This window comes from Propithecus coquereli, unplaced genomic scaffold (genome assembly GCF_000956105.1).
Source record: "Propithecus coquereli isolate 6110/MARCELLA unplaced genomic scaffold, Pcoq_1.0 Scaffold49, whole genome shotgun sequence".
NCBI lineage: Eukaryota > Metazoa > Chordata > Mammalia > Primates > Indriidae > Propithecus > Propithecus coquereli.
Genome location: NW_012150729.1, coordinates 3,483,880 through 3,484,948, shown reverse-complemented (window position 1 = coordinate 3,484,948; position 1,069 = coordinate 3,483,880). Strand labels below are relative to the sequence as shown.

Genomic DNA, 1,069 nt, shown 5'->3' with positions numbered 1-1,069 from the left:
AAATATGACCATGGATCCAAGTAGATTGCTTCTATTCACTACAGTTAGTCCTTCCTAGATGTGAAAACTGAATTACTCATATATCAAAACCGATTTTATGATTTTCTAAAAACAGCTGTGTATCTTTATTTCTGAGAAGTGCTATGTTCCAAAGGAAACAGTAACCATTCCTCTGTATCTCAGTGACATCACTTATTATTTTTCAGTGAAAATTATATTTATCAAGAAATACCAGTGTGGTTTTCTTGAACCAAATATACTGCATTTTGGCAGTTTATACGGGTTCGTTTAAATGTATTAATATGTTTTTCATTCATTACATGAATCCTTTCCAATAGATTTTATTGTAATTACTGTAGCATAATATTTGTATAGGTTTGTCAGATTAATGACGGCATTTTTATGTAGTGTATGATTTTCTTTTCTATGTTCAGGTTCTCTCTTTAGGAGCAGATGTCCTGCCAGAATATAAACTGCAGACACCGCGCATCAACAAGTTTACGATTTTGCACTACAGCCCTTTCAAGGCAGTCTGGGATTGGCTTATTCTGCTGCTGGTCATATACACAGCTATATTCACACCCTACTCTGCAGCCTTTCTCCTCAATGACAGAGAAGAACAGAAAAGACGAGAATGTGGCTATTCTTGTAGCCCTTTGAATGTGGTAGACTTGATTGTGGATATTATGTTTATCATAGATATTCTCATAAACTTCAGAACAACATATGTAAATCAGAATGAAGAAGTGGTAAGTGATCCCGCCAAAATAGCAATACACTACTTCAAAGGCTGGTTCCTGATTGACATGGTTGCAGCAATTCCTTTTGACTTGCTGATTTTTGGATCAGGTTCTGATGAGGTAAGAGCTGTTTAACAATCTTATTTTCTGAGAGATTGCAATTATAAAAGTGAATCTATTTTAACTGCAAAAAAAAAGTGGTTGCTTTGCAAGCTTCCTGTATCTCGCAGATAAAATTCATTTTCAATTGGAAATGATATAAAATTAAATGGAACTACTTTGCCATGGCAAATCAAATTCTATTTTTGCTAAGAGATGGAAAAGACTCT

General features: G+C 34.3%; 1 protein-coding gene across 1 annotated transcript in view; it reads left to right on the top strand.

Moving 5' to 3' along the window:
• The window catches only part of KCNH7 (potassium channel, voltage gated eag related subfamily H, member 7), a 554,351-nt gene that overhangs the window by 470,295 nt on the left and 82,987 nt on the right, over positions 1-1,069 (top strand). Inside the window, exon 7 of the mRNA XM_012655830.1 lies at positions 435-860. Within this exon, the coding sequence (XP_012511284.1) occupies positions 435-860 (426 nt within the window). The remainder of the gene's footprint in view (positions 1-434; positions 861-1,069) is intronic.